The sequence below is a fragment of the Pseudophryne corroboree genome, chromosome 5, assembly GCF_028390025.1.
Source record: "Pseudophryne corroboree isolate aPseCor3 chromosome 5, aPseCor3.hap2, whole genome shotgun sequence".
NCBI lineage: Eukaryota > Metazoa > Chordata > Amphibia > Anura > Myobatrachidae > Pseudophryne > Pseudophryne corroboree.
In genome coordinates, this window is record NC_086448.1 from 628,223,925 (window position 1) to 628,246,997 (window position 23,073).

General features: G+C 44.1%; 1 protein-coding gene across 1 annotated transcript in view; it reads left to right on the forward strand.

Annotated features, from left to right (window-relative positions):
• THOC1 (THO complex subunit 1) overlaps positions 1 to 23,073 on the forward strand; it is a 111,935-nt gene that overhangs the window by 65,387 nt on the left and 23,475 nt on the right. Inside the window, exons 11-18 of the mRNA XM_063923569.1 lie at positions 4,979 to 5,110; positions 5,343 to 5,443; positions 7,498 to 7,564; positions 7,651 to 7,701; positions 7,784 to 7,854; positions 7,991 to 8,086; positions 21,826 to 21,891; positions 22,405 to 22,488. Coding sequence (XP_063779639.1) covers positions 4,979 to 5,110; positions 5,343 to 5,443; positions 7,498 to 7,564; positions 7,651 to 7,701; positions 7,784 to 7,854; positions 7,991 to 8,086; positions 21,826 to 21,891; positions 22,405 to 22,488 — 668 coding nt within the window. The remainder of the gene's footprint in view (positions 1 to 4,978; positions 5,111 to 5,342; positions 5,444 to 7,497; positions 7,565 to 7,650; positions 7,702 to 7,783; positions 7,855 to 7,990; positions 8,087 to 21,825; positions 21,892 to 22,404; positions 22,489 to 23,073) is intronic.

A 23,073-nucleotide genomic window follows, 5' to 3' on the forward strand; every position in this document is an offset into this window, starting at 1 on the left:
AATGCTTTAACATGTGACTGACTGCTAGTATGTGTGCTGACTTTTCTGTGTAATGTCAGTCCTGTTCTGACCCTCAAATCAGGTGCACTGTGGTCAGATTGATTTCACCTCTATATACTGATTATAGGGTGTGGTTCAGTCACAAAATTGTGTAGTCAATATCAGAAAAAATGTCTGTGAGCGGCAAAAGTGATGAGGAGAATTTGTCAAGCACTCCTACAGCCCTAACATGCTTATCTTGTAAGTCAGGGGTAATTGATATGATTCAATTGGTCACTTATGAGGGTTTGTGTGCAAACTGTTTCGCTTTTCAGCGAAGTAAAAAACAGGAGTTAGTTCAACCTCCAGTAGAGCGACCATGGAATATGTTCGCAAAGACTCTGTCTTCAATAGCGGACAGGTTAGCTCCAGTAGCACCACCTCAAGGGTTAGGTTACACTATGAACCCATACATGCAGCTCCCTTCCTATGGTTTGGTTCCAGTAGCCTCTACAAGCAACCAAGGGGTAGGTAAGACTAAGACAGATACGTCTGTATGGCAGACTACACAAGAGGATACATCGGATGATGATGCGGAAACAATAGATTCAACTCCGTATGATGATCAGTCGCAGAGCTTTAGTTCAGATGATGTAGCTGAACTCATTAATGCAGTAAAGGCTGTGCTTTCTCTGGAAGAACCAGCCAAGACAGCGTTAAAAGCAAAAGCACCTTCTCTTACCAGAGAAGAAAATAGTCAAGGTGCAGGTCATGGCTCAGGAAGCGTTGCAAGCCCAGACAATGTCAGTCCATGCAGCAATGCGACTGTTGGGTCTGATGAAAGTCAGTGAAAGTCAGTGAAAGCTGAATTTCCAACGTCAGAGGAGTTGACGGAAATGATGGATGAGCCATTTCCTGCTGGAGATTGTTCGAAGAGAGAAGTTCCTCCAAAAGTAGATGCACATGTTCTGCGACTAGTGCACAAATCTGCTTTGCCACTGTCATCTACCTCTTTGAATGATGTCACAGACAGGAGGGTAGAGAGCCTATTGAAAAATATTTTTTCTCTTGTGGGTGCAGTGGTAAGACCTGCTATGGCTTCGGCCTGGGAAGCAAAGGCAATGGGCGAATGGATAGAGGAACTAAAGAATGACATCCCCTCTCCTACTAGGGAGCAAGAGGATCGTCTTTGCCGTTTAAGACAATCTGCCCAGTATTTAGAAGAAGCAGCCATTGATGTAGGCACTGTTGCTTCTAAAGCTTCAGCCCTGGCAGTAGTCGCTCGCAGAGCAGTCTGGCTACGGACCTGGAAGGCAGATGCGGAGTCCAAGAAGGAATTGGAAGCATTGCCTTTCGTGGGTAATATATTATTTGGAAAACCTTTATCGGATATCCTAGAGTCAGAGGCTGAATCGAAGAAGGTCAGATTTCCGGCTACCTACAACCCTAAGTCCAAGGGTTTAAAATTTTGCTCATTTCGCTGGCAAAGCAAAGCGAAAGGTAAAGAGGAGCCTAAACAACCCCAGTTTAAATCCAGGGGTAGGAAGCAGTGGGCTAGCAAAAAGCCAGCTTCCAAACCTGAACAAAAGCCCTCAGCCTGAAGAGACGGGCCTCCGCCTGGAGGATTCCAGGGTTGGGGGCCGACTCCTGCAATTTGCACACACATGGCAACAGTCAACAACAGATGCCTGGGTGCAGAAGGTAGTATCTCAGGAGTATGGGTTCCCATTCAGGAGGCAGCCTCCTCAAAGATTTTTTTGCACCAGACCGTCTCGTATAGAGTCGAAGGCCAATGCCTTGCAAGAAGCAGTCCAAAAATTACTGCAGTCAGGTGTGATTGTCCCAGTACCTCCATCGCAAAAGGGATAGGGGTATTACTCCAATCTGTTTCTAATCCAGAAACCAAATGGGTCATATCGACCAATTCTAAATCTGAAGATGTTGAACAATTACATATGGATCCCGAAGTTCCACATGGAGACGTTACGCTCCACAATGTTGGCTATGGAACCGGGAGACTATATGGTATCTCTGGATGTGCGGGATGCTTACCTACATGTGCCTATAGCACTATCACATCAGTGTTACCTCAGGTTTGCCATCCTCAAGGAACACTTCCAGTTCCAAGCTCTGCCTTTCGGGCTAGCTACAGCACCCAGGGTGTTTACCAAGATCATGGTGGTTATGGCAGCTTGTCTGCGCAAACAAGGGATAAGGATATTCCCATACCTAGACGACCTATTAATCTTAGCACAGTCGCAAGATTTACTGTTGAGCCATCTCCAACAGACGATAGTTTGTTTACAGAGACACGGGTGGCTCATAAATTGGGAGAAGTCGTCCCTGAATCCATCACAGCGGATGGTTCATTTGGGAGCCATATTGGATTCAGACCTACAGAGAGTTCTCTTACCAGAGAAGAAAATAGTCAAGGTGCAGGTCATGGCTCAGGAAGCGTTGCAAGCCCAGACAATGTCAGTCCATGCAGCAATGCGACTGTTGGGTCTGATGGTATCAACGTTCGACATGGTGGAATATGCGCAATTCCACTCCAGACCATTGCAGCATCTCATTTTGACAAAATGGAACGGAAATCATCAAACAATAAAGAAGCAGATGATAAAGATTCCAGTAAATGTAAAAAGGTCTCTAGCATGGTGGCTACAGACAGACCATTTAAACAAGGGGAGACCTTTTGGATAAAAGAGTGGCAAGTCCTGACGACAGATGCCAGCCTGCAAGGTTGGGGGGCGGTACTCGGAAGCCTATGGTTCCAGGGAAAATGGACCGCAAGGGAAAGTCGCCTGCCGATAAATCTGTTAGAAATAAGAGCCATTTACTTGGCCCTAGTTCAGGCAAAGGACAATCTACAAGGAAGACCAGTCCAGATCCGCTCAGACAATGCGACGGCAGTAGCATACCTAAATCATCAAGGAGGGACTCACAGCAAGAGTCTGATAGAGGAAGTAACTCCCATTCTAAAGTGGGCAGAACTCCATCTCCCAGCATTGTCAGCAGTATTTGTCCCGGGTGTACTAAATTGGGAAGCGGATTTTCTCAGTCGGCACACCATTCAGGAAACCGAATGGGCACTACACCCAGAAGTGTTTCAGACACTGGTGAACAGATGGGGTCTACCGGAGATAGACCTTATGGCGTCTCGTCTAAACAACAAAGTTCCGAGGTACGGATCAAGAACAAGGGACCCAGGAGCAGTCCTGGTAGACGCACTGTCAGTAGAATGGAGGTTTCAGCTGGCATATCTGTTCCCTCCAATATCTCTGTTACCCAGAGTAGTGAGAAAGATAAAACATGCAAAAGGAGCAATCATTCTAATAGCTCCAGCTTGGCCAAGAAGGCATTGGTACACAGATCTGTGGAGAATGTCCGTGGAAGCACCGATACTGCTCCCTCAACGTCCAGATCTGTTAATGCAGGGTCCTTGTTGTCACAGTCATCTGGATCGCCTGTCTTTGACGGCGTGGCTGTTGAAACCTCTATCTTAGAGGCTAAAGGATTTTCAAAGCAAGTAATCCAAACCATGCTTAGAGCAAGAAAGCCTTCTTCGGCCCGTGTATATCATAGAATATGGCAAGCCTATATTCATTGGTGTTCTGGAAAAAATTACAATCCAAGAGCCTTTAAAGTAGCTAGGATTTTGGATTTTCTGCAGGCAGGATTGGATAAGGGGTTGAAGGTTGCTTCCTTGAGGGTGCAAGTCTCAGCGTTGACTGTATGGTTTCAGCAGAAGATTGCTGACCTACAGGATGTACGTACGTTTTTCCAAGGAGTAGTACATATTCAACCTCCATTTGTTCCTCCTGCAGCTCCCTGGGATTTGAATTTAGTTCTTAAATTTCTCCAGGGTCCTTTGTTTGAACCACTTGAGAGAGCGGATCTTAAGGGGTTAACGATTAAAGTTCTTTTTTTACTGGCAATGGCGTCAGCCAGAAGAGTGTCAGATTTAGGAGCATTATCATGTAAGTCTCCTTTCCTAAGTTTTTTTCCAGACAGAGCAGTTCTCAGAACGAGATCTAGTTATCTTCCAAAGGTGGTGTCAAAGTTTCACCTGAATGAAGAGATTGTAGTCCCAGCTTTTCAGGTATCGGGACTATCTGCGGGAGAAGCGTCACTGGACGTGGTCCGGTCTTTAAAAATCTATATAGATCGTACTAGTGCCATCAGGAAAACAGATTCCCTCTTCATCCTCTACGGATTCCATAGGAGAGGTTGGCCTGCTAGTAAACAGACGCTGGCGAGATGGCTCCGAGTGGTAATATCTGAAGCTTATTCTCATGCAGATCTCCCTATTCCGGCTAATGTCTCTGCACACTCTACACGTAAGGTAGGTCCTTCTTGGGCAGCACAACAGGGTGCATCAGCAGAACAGATATGTAAGGCAGCCACATGGTCTTCCATAAACACATTCATCAGACATTTTGCCTCGGATACTTTTGCCTCTCATGACGCGGACTTCGGGCGAAAGGTCCTCCTGTGCAATCAGGAGCGTCCCCACCACTAAAATGGCTTTGGGAATCCCAATGTTATCCTGTGGATAATCCTGTGGACCCAGCCAGAGAAATAAACGTTATGGTAAGAACTTACCGTTGATAACGTGATTTCTCTTATGTCCACAGGTATCCACAGGGATCCCACCCGGACGCATCTGATTTGAGGATCTAGACAAACACTAAAAACCTCTTCCTTCTTGTATGGAAGGGTGTGCATGTGTGTTCTTATCGCCTGTACAGGTCTCTACCTAATGTTCCTGCCTATAATCGCTGTGGAAAGAACTGATCTGACTGAGTCAGTGGGCGGGACTATATAGTGGAAGCCCCAATGCATCCTGGGAGGCCAGAAAGCTCGTGACCGTGTTGGTGCCATTTTCGCTGTCGCTCGACAATATCCCAATGTTATCCTGTGGATACCTGTGGACATAAGAGAAATCACGTTATCAACGGTAAGTTCTTACCATAACGTTTATTTCTCTACTCTCTAGTTCTCTGACGAAGTGCTGACCGTATTTAAGAGCTACAAGCTGGATGATACACAGGCATCACGGAAAAAAATTGAAGAGCTGAAATCTGGAGGGGAACATGTATACTTTGCGAAGTTCCTGACAAGTGAGAAGGTAATGCCTAGTTACATATCCCCACTAAAGCTTTACAATAGGGAAATGTCTTTTAGATCAGACTACTTGTATTATTGCGTCACTGTCTGACGCACACCACCGTCGTGTTGTCTGACTGCTTACATAAGTGAAAGACGTTCTGAATTTTTTCAGACATTTCTGTAGTTATGGCTTATATATAATATACATGTTTTACATTTTAAATGTATGTTTGTTTTTGTTTTCTTGTTAGTTAATGGATTTACAGCTGAGTGACAGCAACTTTCGCCGCCATATTTTGGTACAGTACCTAATATTATTCCAGTACTTGAAAGGCCAAGTTAAGTTTAAAAGGTAATTTTTATGTTGGTAGTCATCAAATGTTTGGGTCATATACACCAGCTAAGTGTGTACATACAACGTTATGGCTGCATAGCCCTTGTCCCTTTCCCTGCATTTCCTGTGTGATATGTTTTGTTAAAAGTGCATATTGAATGTATCGCTGGATTAGTACGTTTGGTAAATAATAATGCAGGATATACGAAATCATTGCAAAATGTTTTCCCAGTGCTGGAAACAGAAAATGTATGTCTAATAGTAAGAAAGCTACCCTCTGATGTGTGTTTGTGTGCTGGGAATTAGAGAATGCAACACTGGGAAACCCATGCCAGGTCTGCATGTACCCTGCAGGAGCATGTGACTGAAAGGGGAGCAGTGGTATTCAGGCGGCTGCAACCCAGCAGAGGAACCCTTTTTTTAAGTACTGGAGAGATTCTACTTGATCACAAAGATACGCGCTGTCCTATGGTAGCTCCAGGAATCCAAACTAGGGGTCTGAAGTCCCAGAAGTTTTAGGCAAGGTAGCTTCAAAACTTCTGGGACTTCAGACCCCTAGTTTGGCAAGGTAGCTCCTTGCCAAACTAGGGGTCTGAAGTCCCAGAAGTTTTAGGTGTTAGGGCAGTAGCCATGCCCAGTGTACCTTCAGTGGAACCTGCAGTTCATGCCCAAAGGCCAACTGATATTGCCTCCAGTTTAAAATATCTGCTGTCACTTTGCTAAGGATGCAGCTTGAAGGCTTGTGAGATCAATCATCTGTAGGGTAATAACAGTTTGGTCTTCGCCATGGAGAAAATAGGGAGCAACACAATTTGCAATCCTCAGAGAAGAAATAATGTTCAGGTTGCTGCAATCCAAATCCCAACATGGGGACAGGGAATAGTAGCATCAGAACACTTTTCAGTACCACTGAAGGGAATGTAAGAATGGCATTAGACCTCAAGGACCCCAAGACCTGGAAGTAGTTTGGAGATTTCAGGAGAGTAAATGCACTCCTTGCCATTGAGAACAATGCAAGGTAAGTGAATAATGTTAAATGGGCATAGGACTGGATTGCCCTGTGCCAGTGCATGTGTAACCATTTCCTTGTAATATGCGAGTTGTGTGTAACAGCTATTACAGAGTTATTTATGATCAGTTTAAGATTCTGCACTTTTGCTGTATGATGCTTATACCTGCTGTATTCCTGTGACCTGTAGATAATGGCTAACACACTCCTCCATTGCCCAGATGAGTCAATGCTCTGCGCGCTAACCAGTAGCTATAGCAGATACACATACCACCCAGAAGCAAGTGGACCAGTAAAGAGCCTCGTGGTTGTAGTGATTATTCTTCTACAGCTGGGAGCACCGCATTGGTGAGCAGCTGACACAGTTGCTAAGTGTTTGGTGGCTAAAGATCACCTGTAAGAGTCCATCGTATCACAATCCCATCCTGCTGTGGTTAAAAAATAAATAAAAAAGGCACTTGAAAAATGACAGAATCTCTGTCCAATCTTGGTCCAAATAACAATTTTCTCTAGCTTCCTGCATATTGAGCACATAAAATGAAAATGGACTAAGGAGGCTTTCCAGTTTTATCGGACCTATCCAATTGTTACAGTCGCAAACTCCCCGTTATTAAAGTGAAAATACATAGTCCACAAAAAGCCGCAGACGTGTGTATTTTTGCTGCCCTGATCGCTTAAAAAAGCCATCTTATTGCGGATTTGGTTTCGAAACCAGACCCCCGATAATTGCTGGGATCAGGGCTAATTGGATAGGCCACAGCGAATCCATTGTCGGCCCTAAATTCCGTTGATCATTGGATACCGGCTTACATTCAGTTGAAGTGGAAGACTGTAGGTTACGTTGTGTGCACAATTAGGTTGGCCGTCAATGGTTTTACCATCAGTGGCATGATTGTGAATAACTGATGGCTCAACAATCAATGATTTTCCACTGATGACTTGAAATGATAGATGGTTACATTTGCAGATAGACAATCCTAGTGCACAGTACTGCATAAAGCTATATGAAGTCTGTAAAATCTGCTGACATTTGTGTATGGATTTTTTTTTACATATATTTCAGCTCTAATTATGTCCTACTAGATGAGCAGTCTTTATGGATTGAGGATACCACCAAACTGGTTCATCAGGTTTGTATGCACACGAAGTGTTACCATATTGTACTTGTATTACTCTGTGAGACCTATGGTAGACCCTCCTCTCTCCTCTGCTGTAGTTACTTTGTGAAACACCTCCCACTGGAGACAAGTTTTCTAACATGGTGGAGGTAAGTTTTATTACATCACGCATTACTAGTGTAAATGGACGGACCACATTACTGGACTTACCTTGTGAAACCTGATTTTCAGCACATACTTAACACAGAAGAAAACTGGAATTCATGGAAAAATGAGGGCTGCCCCAGTTTTGTGAAAGAGAGGTGGGTGCTTTTGCTTACTTACTAATGAATGGACAGTTTAGTGTTACTGCCTGTACAGAATAAACAGTGCAAACTTCTGCAGATTATACTAAACTTATATTCTGTACATTTACTAATATTATATGTTTTAATGTAGACCACCTGACAATAAGCCACTGAAAGTTGCAAGGAAACGACCAGCCCCTGAGGACTTTCTAGGCAAAGGGGCAAACAAAAAGATCCTAATGGGAAAGTAAGATTTTTATACTCTTTGTGCTGTAGATATGTGTGTCTTACAGCGTATGTAAGTGTACTACTGTATTCTCTATGTAATGCCTCACTAACCCCCCTGCTTGTCTCATAATGTCTTACATTAGGTCTCAATATTATTTTTGTCCTTTCCACTACATTTTAATTTGTTTTATTGAATGTTGCCCATAGCAGAACCCTGTAGCAATATGTATGGTGCAGAGATTACAATTGGACTTAGGTGGTCATTCCGAGTTGTTTGCTCGCTAGCTGTTTTTAGCAGCCGTGCAAACGCTATGCCGCCTCCCACTGGGAGTGTATTTTAGCTTAGCAGAAGTGCGAACGAAAGGATCGCAGAGCGGTGGCAAAGTTTTTTTGTGCAGTTTTAGAGTAGCTCAATACCTACTCAGCGCTTGCGATGACTTCAGACTGTTCAGTTCCTGTTTTTGACGTCACAAACACGCCCTGCGTTCGCCCAGCCACGCCTGCGTTTTTCCTGGCACGCCTGCGCTTTTTCGAACACTCCCTGAAAACGGTCAGTTGACATATACAGAAAAAAATTGGGTATAACTTATCTGGCGCTAGTGTAGACCGGATTCCTTTGTCACTAGTTCTCCGGATTTGTATGGTTTGTTCAAATCATATCCACCCAAAAGCAAAAATGGAATTGGATATAGTGATGTACAGTTTTTTAATATATAACACTACTTGTATACATAAAAATCTTTTTTGCGTAATGCGATATAACAATGTAACAATAAAAAATCACATAAAAGCTTCACACATAACAACAAATGACAAATATCAGCCTTATTGTCTGTGAAGTATATGAAATTACCAGAAATAGCGAACTGACAAAGCAGTTCAGTCACAGCATGTGTAATGTGAGTCCCGGGCTCCCACCGATCTTGTACTCACGCCGGATCAGCTTATCTGGATTTCATTGGTCACAGTCAAGTCCAGCTCCTCAACCTGTCAATGTCCCTGCATCCAACGCGTTTCCACCCCTGCACTGGGGTCTTTTTCAAGGAGTTCCAGGATGTATGTGTGAAGCAATCCTACCCACTATTTAAAAGGCAATCATCCAATGGGAAACCTCATTTCTCAGCTGCATCTGACGACATATTGAAAACTACATTTCCCATAGTGTCTCGGGTGCTCTCCCTGTGATAATACTATTTCCTGTCTACATCTATCATTTTCGTATAGATCCCATTATTCAGACTTTAATCCCCACAATGCACATCCCAACTCTACTATAGAATCCAACCTGGAATCTGACTGCTCAAGGATTTATTCGTATTTCAGTCAAGATAATAAAGGAGCTAATGTTCTGAGGCCGTAACGTCATTTCCGGTGTGGTTGTCTAGGCAACCTCTATGCGTTGTGGTTTGACAGACCGGATATCTCCGTGTGTGCCCACTCGTTTATAGGTGTCAGTATGGAGTCACGGTTTAGTGATATAGTGCTGTAACTGAACCATTTAGTACTTAGGAACGTTGTAATTTCCGTACGTGTTGCCGTGACTACCGCGCCGGGGATTAATGACGCAACTTCCGGTTTGGTTGCCATGGACACCATTTAACGCAACCGTCGGAGGGTGGATATTCTCTATTGTGTAACGCCCATTCTTATATGTCAACAGAACTGTGGTTGCTATTCAATATTGCTACATTGTGACTGGGCTAATGATCTATAACGGATTGTAATCAGCCTGTGTATGTTGCCATAACGACCGCACTGCTCGCTGGCAACGTCACTGCCGCTATAGTTGCCATGACAATCACCATGCGAAAACGCCGCAGGGCAATAGTTATCTAATAGTAAAGTCTTCTTCTCTGAAATAGGATAGAACTATCCGCTACGTTAATAGCCCTATCTCTTATAAGGTATATATTTGTGTAACAGACATAATGCAATACTTCAGGTCTCTCCCGTCACTTTCTTATTCAATACATTTTTTTAAGTACATGCTATTGCCTACATAATGTCCCCCATTACGTCTGTTCATATATCTTTTTTCAGATCCTGTCCATGGATCAAGGTGTCACAGATCCTCCCCAGACCCCCTCAATTCTGTTGTTACTTCGCAATCCTCAATCCTCTGACGATTCCATATATCATACAGTCCATCATATGTCCATAATCATAAGACAAAGTCCAGATCCATTCATGATGTAAACCATTTATAATCAAATTCCATAGTTTCGCATCAGGATACTACAAAATGAAACAAATTTTAATGTGCAATGTATCGAACATCCTAGATATTACTGATAAATACTCTATCCCCGAAGAAATGAACCCCAATACTTTCTAAAGTGGATGAATTAGGGGGAGTGACCCACAGTAATCTCATTTCGGATGTGAACCTCATTTATAAAAACCACTTTATCTCAAAGTCTTTATTGAGGCCACCGGGTTTTAGGGTTCCTAACTCAAAAATGATTTGCATTTCGGATTTGGCTAGCTGGCTGGCCAAATCTCTATGTCTCCAATGTCCTGACACCCACTTCAGTCCAAAAAAGCTTTTTATTTCTGATGTATTGCTGCCATGCTTCTGTCTGAAATGTTCCGACAGGGCATGTGATTGTAAACCATTCTTTATGTTTCTTAGGTGTTCACCTATGCGGATTTTGAGGGCCCTTGATGTACGGCCTATGTAAAAGAGCCCACAGTTGCACTCTATACCATAAATAACATTTTTTACATTGCATGTAATGAATTCATTTATTTGGAATTTCTTCCCATTTATGGTCACGTCTGTTAGTTTTCCACTCCCTCCCTTTATATTTTTGCATCCTACACAGGATCCACATCTAAAGAAACCCTTTGTTTTTATCGTTTGTCCCATCCTCTTTGGTGGGCACATGCTCCTCACTATTTTTGAACCTATATTTGGTGCCTTTCTGTATATACATTTAGGTTTCGCCGGTATAACTTTTCCTAAGATTGGGTCACCCTTAAGTATGCCCCAGTGTTTGTTCAGGATACCTTCCAGGCTTCTGTACTGACTATTAAAGGCAGTTACAAATGCCCAATCCTGGTTGACATTCTTGTTGGACATATTGGTTCTCTTGTTTAATAAATCTTCTCTGTTCAGGGCTTCTACTATATTTGTAGTTTTCTTTAAATGTGTTTCTTCGTATCCTGAAGCCATGAATTTATTCTTCATCCGAGATGCTTCTTCGTTATAACTCTGGGGCTTAGAGCAATTGCGTTTAATTCTCCTAAGTTGTCCACCTGGGATGGCACTTATCCAATTGGGATGGTGACAACTATCTGCCCTTAAAAAAGTCCCTGAATCTGTGGGTTTGGTGTAGCATTTTGTCTGCAGAGTGTTCTCTTCAACATATATGGTCACATCCAGGAAATTCACAGTAGTTGTACTGTTTTCAAACGTGAACTCGATGTTTAGCTCATTCTGGTTAAGGTACATATAGAAATCCATAAGTAGATCTTCTCCTCCTCTCCAAACGAAGAATACATCATCGATGTATCTACGCCATGACACCAGGTTCGCCCCAAATGGGTTATGTTTCCAAACGTACTCGTTCTCCCAGTTCCCCATGAAAATGTTCGCATAACTTGGGGCGAACCTGGTGCCCATGGCTGTACCAACCTTCTGGAGAAAAAATGTATCATTGAACAAAAAATAATTGTTAGACAGGATAAAGTGAACCGAATCTAAAAGGAAATCTTGTAATTTCTTGTCCAATGTGCTGTTAGTCAAGTAAGATTTTATGGCTTTTTCACCTTTATCATGTGCTATAATAGTATATAAAGATCGCACATCTGCGGTGACCATCAACATCCCTTCTTCCCATTTGATGGTTTTGAGGAAGTTTAATACATCTCTTGTATCCTTCAGATGGGATGGGTTGGATAATACCAGGGGCTGTAGGTAATGATCTATGTATTCGGACAAGTTTGAAGTTACAGATCCAATGCCCGATACAATGGGTCTACCGGGGGGGTCGGTCGGATTTTTGTGGATCTTCGGAAGGATATATATTACCGGTGTAGTGGGTTCCTCATTAAGTAGAAATTTATATTCCTTTTCTCCTATCACTTCCAGATCTCTATATTTATCCAATAAGGTTCTTAAGTTGTTCAATATTCCATCAGTGGGATCCGAACGTAGTTTGTAATACGTATCTTTGTCCTCCAGTTGTCGAAGTATTTCTTGTTCATACCTCAGTTTGGACATTAACACGATTCCTCCCCCCTTATCCGCTGGTTTAATGATCAGCTCCGTGTTTTCCCTAAGATTCTTCAACGCCTCCCTCTCTTTCCTGGTTAAATTCTGTTTGATGTTTTTATTGCTGAGGCTTTGGATATCATTGATACATAAATTAAGGAATGTCTCCAGAAAATTGCCCCTCATATGTGTGGGATTGAATAATGACTTCGGTTTGAAGTGGGTATCTTCCACTGTTACTTCATTCATTTCTCCCATCTGCTCCTTGTTGATAAAGAATTTTTTTATGGACAATTTCCTTATGTATTTGTTTAGATCGACAAATGTGGTGAATTTATTTAGGGGCAATGATGGAGCATATTTGAGCCCCTTTTCCAACACACTAATCTCCTCCTTTGCTAGAATATGGGAAGTGAGATTGAATATTTTGGTCTTTCCTTCATTTTGAATGGTCAGTTTCTTCTCCTTTTCTACGGTGTTGTTCAAACGTTTGTTGATTTTGTTCCTTTTGTGTTTCTTTGTTTTTTTGGATAATTTACCCCCCCTTGCCCCCCTTGCGTGATTTATCTTATGAATCTGCGACCTTTCCCCCGGTCTAAAAAAGGACGAGAATCCCCTGCTTCTATTAATGACTGATACCTAGTGTCTCTTTGTTTGGGGGTTCTCAATTCCCTTTCATTTCTCACCTTGTTCCTTCTGTCATGAGTACTCTGATCTTCTCTTAGAGATTTTATTCCATGTCGTATTTGATGTATACCATTATCTTTAGTATAATTCCCTTTCTGGTTCTCTTTCCAATCGTTGTAATCCCTATATCTTGGTCTATTAACGATATTGACACCCAGAAACGCCCACTTCATGTCAGTCACTCTGCGGCTAGCAGTGCGACTGAAAAGCTTCGCTAGACCATGTGTGAAACTACATCGTTCGTTGTAATAGTACATCGTGCGTGCGCATTGCGCCGCATACACATGCGCAGAAGTGCCGTTTTTTGCCTCATCGCTGCACAGCGAAAAAATGCAGCTAGCGATCAACTCTGAATGACCACCTTAGTCAATATGTCTGTTTCTGGATGATACTTTCGTCATCGTCCACTAGGGGGTACAGGGAGAGACGCTGGGTATAGGCTGGCTGAGGACTGAGTCCGGGCACCAAAGAGTTACAGAACTCTTCCCAGCAGCCCTCAGTCCTCCTCTCTCCTATACCCCGCGCCCTGTGGAAGTGTCCATCTTCCTTCTGGTAATGCTAGTTGTGATGAGGTTCCTGATTCAGAGTTATACTGTATGCATTCTCAGCTGCGTCATTGTAAGCAGCTACTGTGTGAAAATATGCAAATGTCTCAGATGCCAAGATTTGTAATGAGATGCTCGGCTGCGGCATAGCAGATCCTAGCAGCTGCGTACAAAGACACAGCGCCGGTCGCAGATGCGTCCGTGATAGACTATCTGATTAACCTTATGGCCGAGGGACCCGAAACGCTGACGCCACGTTTAAGCTTCCGGGATCAAAATCGCAATTTGAGGTACACTGCAGGCACTTGCACATTACTTCCCCCAAATGGTCCCTGACCGTCAGTCACTTTGCAAATAAATCTTCATTGTGAGCGACATGGCTGTGTGTGCAGTGTGACTTGGATGCTTGCACAGTTTACAGATGATCAACATTGTGAACAACTTTGAGTCAAGCACTATGTTACCAACAGAAATGGATAGATTGCATGGTTCTTTATCATCCACTAGGAGACACTGGAGATCTAGACAGCTGGGGGTTGTGAAGGATGCAGACCAAAGGTAGCACAATGTAGTAATAAAAAATAAAAAAAATTATGCACAGCTGGCTCCTCCCCCTTCATGACCCCCCCATCATCCCATCCCTCCAGTTGAAAAAATTGTGCTTGGAGGTAGAAGCACAGGAAAGGACCTCTTGCTCCATAAAAGGTTTTTTATCTAAAAAGTTCAGTGAGCCGATCCAACCTGACTGAAAGGAGGGTGAAGGCTTTCACAAAAGTACTTTTTAAGTACATGTGAGATAAAGATACCGGTGGAAGGGATCAGCATCTCACTCGGGAGATCTACTAACAGTGAGAAGCTAAGATAACAGAGGGGAAGCGCGGCTTAGATCCCCCTAGCAGATTCACGCTATAGATTCCCCCACTGGGCGCAGCAGCTTGCATACAGAAGGCAGTAGGAAGCAGCCGGATCAGGTCCTACGGAGGGGCGGCGCAAGCGACCCTGCCGACGGAAGCTCCGGAGCGGCGGTCAGACGGCGTGTATCTGGTGGCCATGCATCCAGTGAAGGGGGAGCATTGCGACACAGACAAGGAGGCAGCTGAGGTAATAGAGCTGTTTCGGGTCAGGCTCCCTGTGAGCCTGCAGGGAGAGACATGTAAGGCAAAAGAGGCTATAGTCTTCTCGCTGCAGGACAGTTGAGCAGCGAGGTGAATGAAAAAAATTCAGTTGCAGCCATCTTGTTTTTAAAGTTTGGGCGCGTAGTTACAGCGGGCATTACTCAGTGAGGGACAGAGATGCAAGAAGTTTTCTCATACGTCCTAGAGGATGCTTCAAGAACCATGGAGTATAGACTGGATCCGCAGGAGACATGGGCACTTTAAGACTTTAAAAGGGGTGTGAACTGGCTCCTCCCTCTATGCCCCTCCTCCAGACTCCAGTTACATTCTGTGCCCAGGGAGACTGGTCACACACTGAGGAGCTCTACTGAGTTTCTTGGAAAAAGACTTTATGTTAGGTTTATTATTTTCAGGGAGCACTGCTGGCAACAGTCTCCCTGCATCGTGGGACTGAGGAGAGAGAAGCAGACCTACTTCTGTGAGTTCAGAGGCTCTGCTTCTTAGGCTACTGGACACCATTAGCTCCAGAGGGTCTGATCACTTGGTATGCCTAGCTGCTCATTCCCGGAGCCGCGCCGTCACCCCCCTTGCAGAGCCAGAAGAAAGAAGCCGGGTGAGTAAAAGAAGAACAAAAGACTTCAGTGACGGCAGAACACTTTGTGACTCTGAGGTACCGCGCAGCGGGCGCGCTGCGCACCATTGCTCCCACACACAAGCGGCACCACAAGGGTGCAGGGCACAGGGGGGGCTGCCCTGGGCAGCATGTATACCTCGGATAAAGACTGGCAAGAGAGATATTAAGAGCACGCTGGCTGAGGGCCAAACGGAGAATTATAGGACCACTATTGTTTAAGATCTCTCTGAATTTTGTTAAGTTATTTAAGATAATATATTTGTCTTCCAAGGGACACTGCTGACAGGTCCTGCGGAGGGGGAGCATCAGAATTCTCAACCCCGTCAACTCAAGCTGTATCAACAGTTGGTGGTGTGGGGTTTGTAAACTTCTTTCGCCATCCATGGAGAAAGCACTGCTTGTTGGTGTGTGTGTGTGTGTGTGTGTGTGTGTTTTAATATAGCGTCTAAAGCACCAACCAAGACCACAAAGACATGTTATGTATGTTCTAAATGTGAGAAAAAGAGCACTAATGTTGGCAGCTCCGGGGTGTGCGACACATGTTTGCGAATGAACGCTCAACTAGGGAGCAGTGGTCCATCCGGGTCATAGGAAAATGCCCTGGCAGATATTTCTAAGGAAATGGCAAAATCTCGCAAGCAACATTTAGAATGGGCTGCAGGTTTTTCCAAAACTATGGAGGAATTCCTAATTAGACTTACTCCGCCCGCACAGGTGGAAAAGACTGTGCGTAAAGCTGTAAAAAGACCCCTTCCTGTCCTGCAGAAAGAGTCGGAAGAGGAGGAAGGTCTCTTGGCGGATGAGGAAGAGAGGGAGTCAGTTGAGGAGATAATTGATGTTAGTCCTCAGGAGGAGGACGCAGAGGTCAAAGGGTTAGAATCCCTTATTGAAGCTGTTAAACAGGTCATTAACTTCAAAGAGGAGGAGATTGTGGAGCCTGTTTGAGTCTCAGAAACCGCAAGCAGCAGTTTTTCCGATTCCTCAGACACTCCAGGATCAAATGGGAGAAACATGGAAGCAGCCCAAAAAGTTCACAGTTAATTACCCCCTACCTAAGGGAGTCATGTCCAAATGGGAGGTACCACAGATTGTGGATGCTTCTCTGTCTAGACTGTCAAAGAAGGCAATCTTACTGATACTGAACGTGACTACACTAAAGGATGTGTTAGATCGTAAGTTGGATATGGACCCTAAATCCATCTTTGTGGCTGCAGCTGCATCACATAGACCTACGATGGTCAGTGCTTGGGTTAATAAGACAAATAGTTCAAGCAGTGGCGGAAGATAATAGGAAGAGAGAGTTCGACTAGCGGAACATATCCGTGAGTCGGCCACATACATTTGCCAGGCTACAAAAGATGCTAGCAGGATAGCGTAACACATCTCAGCTTTGGCTATATCTGCCAGACGGATTCTGTGGCTCAAAGATTGGCAGGTGGACTCAGATTCAAAGAAGGCGGTGGAAACGATCCCCTTTGTGGGGGAGGCTTTATTTGGTCCTGAATTGAACAAGTGGATTTCACAGGCCACGGCGGGAAAATCTACGTTTCTGCCTACTACATATCCTAGAACCACGCCACCGGGAAGAAGAAACTACTCTGGTCCGGTGTTCAATTCATTTAGAACTCAGTCCTTTCATGCCAGAGGTAGAGGTTTTGGCGGACAAGCTCGTGGAAACCGAGGCAGAGGCCGTTCCCAGTCCACAGCCCGAAAACAGGACTCAAAGCCTGCTGACAAGGCCGTGGCATGACGGTCTCCCAGCTCGCCTTGGGTCTCCCATGGTGGGTGTACGGTTGAAAAGGTTTCAGGACGCCTGGGCTGAAACCTCAGCAGAAGTCTGGATCAACAATATTATTTCCCAGGGATACAAAATAGATTTTCTAACCCGAGCTCACAGTCAGTTTTTACGACAGGCCTTCCCCTCTCCCCTCAAAGAGCAAGGGCATTAAACACAGCTATTCAAAAGTTGCTTCTGACGGAAGTAATTATGCCAGTTCCGGTTTCTCAAAGAAGAACAACCTTTTATTCAAATCTTGTTGTAGCACCGAAACCGGATAGTTCAGTCAGACCAATCCTCAGTTTAAAAGTGTTAAATCAATTCCTGACGGTATACAGATTCAAGATGGAATCGATACAGTCGGTCATTTCGAGCCTGGAACAACAGGAATTCATGGTGTCGATGGACATAAAGGATACGTACCTCCATGTCCCAATTTGGTCTCCACACCAAGCTTATTTACGGTTTGCAGTGGACAAGAATCATTACCAAATCAGAGCTCTACCGTTCGTCCTATCATCGGCCCCGAGAATCTTCACAAAGATAATGGCAGTCATGGTAGCGAAAAATTGAGGTCGTTAGTGGTAACGATAATACCGTATCTAGACAACCTTCTTATCAAGGCTCCGTCCCAGGACCTATTGATCCGGGATGCTCAGATCGCTCATCAGATTCTCATTCAGCACGGCTGGATTGTGAACTTCAAAAAATCCAATTTGATCCGGCACAGATAATTCAATTCCTGGGTCTCATCTTAGATACAATACAACTGAGAGTGTAACTTCCAGAGGACAAGATTCAAGACATCAAGGAAATGGTATGACGGGTTATACAGAACCAGACGGTCTCTCTGCATCTTCGTATATAGCTTCTAGGAAAGATGGTAGCGTCTTTCGAAGCAATCCAATACGGCAGACTACATTCCAGACCTATTTCAGCTAAATCTGATTGCTCAAGGGGCAGGCATGCATTTACTCCTTCACCATAGAATTTACTTGTCACTTCAGGCCAGGACCTCGTTGATTTGTTGTTCAGTCCTCAAGAACCTATCAGCAGGAAAAAGGTTTGGAATCTGGGATTGGAAAAGTTTGACGACGGATGCCAGTCTCAGAGTATGGGGTGCAGTACTGGATGACCATCAATTTCAGGGGAGATGGTCACCGTACGAGAACAGCCTACGAATAAATGTAGTGGAACTACAAGCCATTTACAATTCACTTCTTCAGGCGGAAGACCTAATACGAGCCCAGCACATGAGTGCAATCAGACAATGTGGTGGCGGCAGCATACATAAACCATCAGGGAGGAACAAAAAGCCGCACAGCCTTAAAGGAGGCTACAAGGATTCTGTCTTGGACAGAAAAGAAACACATAATCCTGTCGGCAGTCTTCATTCCAGGTGTGGACAATTGGGAGGCAAATTACCTCAGCCGTCAGGATATAACCCAGGAAAGTGGAGTCTACACCCCCAGGTTTTCGACGCAGTGGGGGTTACCGCAGATTTAATGGCCTCTCGAAACAACCATCTGCTTCCAAGATATGTGGCCAGGCCGCGTGATCCAGCAGCAGAGGCGGTGGACGCGCTGGTGATTCACTGGACATATGAATTAGTATTCATGTTCCCACCATTTCCCTTATTGCCAGGGAAATTAAAAAAAAGGTGAAACAGGAAAGAGTAATTTTAATAGCACCGGACTGGTCTCGCAGAAGTTGGTACTTGGATCTGAAGGCACTCCTGGCAGAAGTTCCCTGGAGGCTGCTGCAGAGGGAGGATCTGCTATCACAGGGCCCATTTCTACACCCAGATCTGGACTGCCTACGTTTGATGGTGTGGTTCTTAAGACCATGATATTAAGGGACAAGGGAATCCCGAAATCAGCTATTCCTACCATGTTAGTGGCAAGAAAGATGGTCACTACAGCACACTTCTATAGAATCTGGAAGAAATACATGGACTGGTGCCAGCCTAAAGGTTGGAACCCCAGAGAATTCCGCCTTACTAGATTGTTGAGGTTTCTCCAAACTAGTTTGAAAGGAGGTTTGCAGTTGGGATCCTTGACAGTGCAGGCCTCGGCCCTTTCAATCCATTTCCAGCAAAGTCTGGCGTCCTTGCAGGAGGTCCAGACATTTTTTACAGGGGGTGTTGAGAATACAACCACCTTTTCGTCGCCCCACAGTTCCGTGGGATCTAAATTTGGTGCTAGACTTTTTAAGATCTGACCTTTTCGAGCTTTTGGAACGGGCAGATCTAAAATATGTGTGCTGGAAAACAGTCTTGCTTTAGCATCAGCAAGAAGGGTCTCTGAATTGGGAGCCCTGTCATGTAAAAGTCCCTTCCTAGTTTTTCACGAAGACAGGGCGGAGCTCCGTACGAAGGTGGAGTCTTTACCTAAGGTGGTTTCAGGTTTTCACATAAACCAGCCAATTGTGGTCCCATCCTTCCAGGGATTGTCAGAGGGGGACATGTCCCTGGATGTGGTCAGAGCCTTACAGGTATACGTACGGGGTACGAGTTCTATTAGGAAGTCAGATGCTTTGTTTGTACTGTATGATGGCCCCAGGAGGGGTTGGCTGGCTTCAAAACAAACCTTGGCTAGATGGATAAGGCTAACCATCAAACAAGCGTATATTTCTTGTGGTAATACAAACAAAAAAAAAGGTTTGTAGGCGCTGAGCAGGGTCGTGCAAATATAACACTGATAATGGCAGCCACTTGGTAAGGAGGTAGCCGGCCTCCTAAGAATAAAACAACTTAAAGCAAACCACCAAGTAGGCGCACAGTACCAATGATGTTGATAAAAAAACAATTTATTGACATAAAAACAATAACAGACTCATTAAAAGACCACAACAATACACAGAGCATATAACTGAGGTATTATAAGCCTCTAATACACACATATGGTGTATTAATATGTGAAAGGGACGCTGAAATACGGGAGAGCCCGTCTCTGTAGGATAGGGTTAATCTCTCACATTAATTCCATATCAAACAGTTCAAGTGGAAATGAAATCCTGCAAAATGATGTAATAAGCGTCTATGACCATATAGAGGTGTCCAGATTTAAATACTGTTTCCTTGGAGCAAAATGTGAATAATAAACCAACCGATTGCTGTTACTCACTGAGACGTTGTAATCTCTTACTGCACGGGATAGATGGTTGAGAAGCCGCTTGTTATCACCCTGTGCATGGGTGAGACATCCGTCAGCGGTGTATTCAGGTGAGAACCGCTCCCTTCAGCGCGGCACCAAGTGAGTATGGTCAAAAAGTGGCCCTTTCTTCTGTACCCTCAACGTGTTTCTCCGCACCTCAGGCGGCTTCTTCAAGAGGCAGAGTGTTTTTTGACCATTAAGTGTCCCATGGAGCGCAATATTCATTGCTATTATCCGTCTGTTACAAGCTGTTGGTGAATGATTCAGCCTGCAATCTAATCATCCCACTTAAATTTCCCCTGCATTTGGAACACTGCTACACCTTGCCCGGCCGGGCGTTGCTTAGTAAGCTGGGGGATCTGCACGGTGGTTTGGCATACTCACTTGGTGCCGCGCTGAAGGGAACGGTTCTCACCTGAATACACCGCTGACGGATGTCTCACCCATGCACAGGGTGATAACAAGCGGCTTCTCAACCATCTATCCCGTGCAGTAAGAGATTACAACGTCTCAGTGAGTAACAGCAATCGGTTGGTTTATTATTCACATTTTGCTCCAAGGAAACAGTATTTAAATCTGGACACCTCTATATGGTCATAGACGCTTATTACATCATTTTGCAGGATTTCATTTCCACTTGAACTGTTTGATATGGAATTAATGTGAGAGATTAACCCTATCCTACAGAGACGGGCTCTCCCGTATTTCAGCGTCCCTTTCACATATTAATACACCATATGTGTGTATTAGAGGCTTATAATACCTCAGTTATATGCTCTGTGTATTGTTGTGGTCTTTTAATGAGTCTGTTATTGTTTTTATGTCAATAAATTGTTTTTTTATCAACATCATTGGTACTGTGCGCCTACTTGGTGGTTTGCTTTAAGTTATTTCTTGTGGTAAGATTGTTCCGTTTCAGGTGGGTGCTCATACCACCAGATCAGTAGGAACTTCTTGGCCTGCGACTAGGGGAGCTTCCACTGCCCAACTTTGCAGAGCTGCAGCGTGGTCATCAGCATACACATTCACTCGTTTTTACAAATTTGATACTTTTGCATCTACAGATTCAAATTTTGGTAATTTGGTTCTACAGGCTTCGTTCAGCACTCCCGTCCATGGGAGTATCTTTGGGACGTCCCCAGCTGTCTAGATCTCCAGAGTCCCCTAGTAATAGAGAAAAGAGGATGTTGGTACTTACCGATAAATCCATTTCCCTGAATCCACTCTGAGACACTGGACGCCCACCTCGGTGCTGTCAGCCTGCGTGTTCTTATTCAATTAGTTCAAACATGTTGGTTAATGTTTTAGTAGTTCGTGGTTGCTGTTTGACGTTGTGGTATGGTTTAGTTCCTTCCCGTATGGCTTTGGCCTTTCATGTTCCCTCTTCTTTCAATCAATTTTTCAAACTGGAGGGATGGGGGGGACGTGAAGGGGGAGGAGCCAGCTGCGCATAATTATTATTATTATTATTATTATTTTTTTTATTACTACATTGTGCTACCTCTGGTCTGCATCCTTCACAACCCCCAGCTGTCTAGATCTCCAGTGTCCCCGAGTGGATTCAGAGAAATGGATATATCAGTAAGTACCGAAATCCTCTTTTTTTGTAACTTGAATTTGTCTTTTCAGTGAAGAGTTAACACGGCTCTGGAATCTATGTCCTGACAACATAGAAGCATGCAAGTCCGAGACCAGGTGAGCTGCCGCACGCCACTGGCTTCCTTTGTAACTTCTTTAGCACATTGACCTAGTGCTACTTACAAAGACTTTGCTTTGGAGCTGTGGGCTACAGACATTGTACTAGGGTTGGGATGTAGAGCCCACTGCATTGTTCACCTGTGATTAGTGAAGATTATTAATTACAGGAAGCGGTAAATTGTGAGGGATCATCTGGAGAATGATGAGGTAGGAAGAATAAAGGGATTTATGGAAAGAAAGTGAGTAGTAAAAGCTGGCGCTCAGAGGTCTAAGCTTCATATTCAGAAGGTAAGGGTGTGTGCTGGGAAAACCACCAAACCTGGTCTTTATAGTAGGAAGCAAACTAAATCTTAGTTAGTACTAATTCTGCTCTCCTCTTGAAAAGCAAAATTATATGAGCTATCAAAATAGGCAGAGGGACATAGTCTCACTTATGGGATTAAACCACATGTAAGAATCCACTACTTCAATACATAACCTCACTCTTCCCATATTGTATTTCTGTTGTAGGGAGTTTATGCCAACATTGGAACAATTCTTTGAAGAGGCAATTGAACAAGCTGTTCCCGAAAACATGGTTGAAAAGGAATACAAGTACGTTGTAGAATGTTTATATATTCACGGCAAAAAGTGCATAAGACAGACGCATGATGGCTACAAATGTTATTCCTGTGATGGTGATATCTACTGTGTCCTCCTTTATATGCATTGCTGATTCAGGGTGTACACTACTGAAGGTGTTTTCTGCATTCCATAGGAAGCAGGAGTTTCTTTTACCCACAGCTGGTACGTAGCAGAGAGAAAAGAGGGTGCCTGTGTATTTATCCCTGACAGAGGGGAGAAATGTATCAAACCTTAAAGAGAGATCAAGTGGAGAAGTTGCCCATAGCAACCAACCAACTTCTGTCATCTTTTAGACTGTGCTAGATAAATAATAGCTAGCAGCTGATTGGTTGATATGGGCAACTTTTCCACTTTATATCCCTCAAAGGTTTGATGCATCTCCCCTAAAGGGTCTTAGGTATATAAACAGTTATTGGTGATTCCAGCATGCCCATTCCATTCCACTAGATGGATCAGAGAAGTAATCCTATCAGAAGTGTGGTCACAAAGTCACCACATATAGTATAAGGCCACCTTACTGGATATATTGGGCAGACTGCTCATGCTTCTGTGACA